General features: G+C 29.2%; 1 protein-coding gene across 2 annotated transcripts; it reads left to right on the forward strand.

Annotated features, from left to right (window-relative positions):
* The first annotated feature begins 30 nt into the window (after positions 1 to 30).
* LOC108743804 (S phase cyclin A-associated protein in the endoplasmic reticulum-like) lies at positions 31 to 1,811 on the forward strand. 2 transcript variants are annotated; one of them, XR_003232165.1, is made up of 3 exons: positions 31 to 224; positions 461 to 1,565; positions 1,768 to 1,811. XR_003232165.1 is itself a non-coding variant. In XM_018479400.2 (2 exons), the coding sequence occupies exons 1-2, from the start codon at positions 54 to 56 to the stop codon at positions 530 to 532; spliced, it is 243 nt and encodes an 80-aa protein (XP_018334902.1). In that variant the 5' UTR covers positions 31 to 53; the 3' UTR covers positions 533 to 1,573. The 2 variants fall into 2 exon arrangements, 1 of the variants encoding a protein (XP_018334902.1); XM_018479400.2 differs by lacking the exon at positions 1,768 to 1,811 and having other exon boundaries at positions 461 to 1,573.
* The last annotated feature ends 632 nt before the right edge of the window (positions 1,812 to 2,443 follow it).

The raw sequence follows: 2,443 nt of genomic DNA on the forward strand, positions 1-2,443 counted from the left end.
TTTTAGAATGGTTCAAAAGAAGAATTTCATATTTGAGGCTCTTCTTGTTTCAGATGTTACTAGTTAGTGGTCAGCCACCGTCTGTCCTTCAGCAACTGTGCACGCTGCCGTTTTCGTACTTCTCGGTTGAAGAGTTCTCCAGAATTTTGTATCCTACTCTTTTAGCTTGTTGTGTCGGCAACGAACATACAACAGCAATTTTGAAACAAGAGCTTTCATATGAGGTAAGTTTCATTGCAAAAGTCATGATTATTACTTTAGAAATGTGTTGAATTCGCCAATAATTGAGAGATATTTTCCGGATTACGTATTAAGTTCCTGAATTAATATACATAAGTAATAAAAAGACCTGGAATTTTATAAGTTGACCAAAAAATCGTTCCCTTTTCAAAAAATATTACAGAAAATTCGATCATTTGATTTTTTTTTGTACCTATAACATACCTCCTATTGCTTCCAGACTCTCGAAGACTTCAGAAAATCGGAATACGGTAAGGAACATCGTTTAGTGAAATTACTTTCTAACAAGTGATTCGATTAACAAATAATAAAGGGCTATTCCGGCGCCTTTAACACATTTTTATTTTTCCAAAGCTTGTTCAATAAGATCCGTAAAATCTGACATTTATATACGAAACAGTTATAAACAAATGACTGCATACGTTTATGTTGCACACAAGTTAATATTACAATGTATTATTTTTGTCGTAGAGCGTTTGTTTAAATTACGTTTAGGGTTTGCGTAAAATTGTATTGTGATAGAAACGGATTTTTAAAATCGTGAAAACGTACTTAGAACATGAGTTGATCTATTATGTGATTTATTACGTGTAGGTTATTAAAATTATGATTTAACTTTGTGTTAACGAATGTATATTACTTATTTTATTGCATGTAAAAATCGGAACTTCTTAAAACAAAAAATATAAATACAATTAATGCTCGCATTTAAACTAACGTGCTTTTTATTTTCTCTAATTATACCCAAAAGTTAGTTACCTTTGCCGAAGCAGTATTTTGTCCTTCAGTGGCTCGTAATGTATCTATAATGTGTACTAAAACATTAACCTTTGAAATTAACCAGGACCAGATTAATCACTATAGTAATACCAAGGGTCAACCAGAGTATTTTCTAGATTAGTGATTCTAACCCTTCACGGTACACTTTTGGTAATTTAAAATTTATTAAAGAAATATCAAGACATAATAACATATAGGAGATGTATTGGGTTCCTTTTATATTTAGTGTTCCAAATCAATTGGTATTTTAGAATACCTCTAACACGTATAAAATGTTTCGGAAATATCTCAGAATTTGTCCTTATAATCCAGATGATGGATGAGATTAATTTGGTCTGGATTTAACACAAACAATTTACCCTTTTCTTGGTGGGTTTAAACAATAGGTATTGCAACCCTTTGATTTTTAATTAAGTATCTAACGAACTATTAATTTAATTAATGCTATTATGTATGTCTATCTGCAATGTTTTTCGTTTATAATGCAATGAAATAAAAAAATACATGGTTAATTAAATATGCTTAGTCATAATTAAATTTTCGAGGTAATCAATAATTTACCCTTTTCTTGGTGGGTTTAAACAATAGGTATTGCAACCCTTTGATTTTTAATTAAGTATCTAACGAACTATTAATTTAATTAATGCTATTATGTATGTCTATCTGCAATGTTTTTCGTTTATAATGCAATGAAATAAAAAAATACATGGTTAATTAAATATGCTTAGTCATAATTAAATTTTCGAGGTAATCAATAATTTGCGCTTTAATTACTTTAATCGATTGTGATGTTGTTTAATGTAATGATTAAAATTCATATTTTACGTGTATTTTAAATTTTTTGTTAAATGTAATGATTAAAAATCATATTTTATGTCGAATAAATTTTTTTCTACAAAATGCTATGGGATTTTATTTCAATTTTACGATCATGGCTAAACAAGGCTTCTAATAATTTTACAATTTCTTATAATTCTTTTATAATAGTAACATATCAAGTGTACTTTACGTTGTACAACCCTCAGAGTGCAGTAAAAGTATGAGTGGAAAGTCGCCGAGAAAGTAAGGTAAGTTTTATTTTTATTATTTTACATTATCTAAAAATATTGATAAATAATAAGAGTAAATAATAAAAACAGGTGCCTAGGGGGTGCGGTGTACTGGGGCCCCAAGCGCTCAAGGGGCCCCCGTCCCGGAAAAACACATGTCATCTTATTTTTGTCACTATTTTTACCATTATAGTTATTTACATAATAAAAGTAACGGATGCTAGAGTAGGTACCCAAAAAATATTGATTATCTAACTACGCAACTAAATAAATTATGGAATAAAATTAAGGCATCACTACAAATCTTGGGCATTAGTTTCTAATTCTGTCTGGAATTATTATTTGACAAACATAATTTGAAAGTTTCTTTTTGA

Source organism: Agrilus planipennis, unplaced genomic scaffold (genome assembly GCF_000699045.2).
Source record: "Agrilus planipennis isolate EAB-ADULT unplaced genomic scaffold, Apla_2.0 scaffold1918, whole genome shotgun sequence".
Classification (NCBI taxonomy): Eukaryota; Metazoa; Arthropoda; class Insecta; order Coleoptera; family Buprestidae; genus Agrilus; species Agrilus planipennis.

Excerpts from the sequence above, each read along its gene's own strand:
- LOC108743804 (XM_018479400.2), top strand. The coding sequence starts at position 54 with ATGTTACTAGTTAGTGGTCAGCCACCGTCTGTCCTTCAGCAACTGTGC. Across the intron at positions 225-460 it reads AACAAGAGCTTTCATATGAG|ACTCTCGAAGACTTCAGAAA; the intron begins GTAAGTTTCATT and ends TATTGCTTCCAG.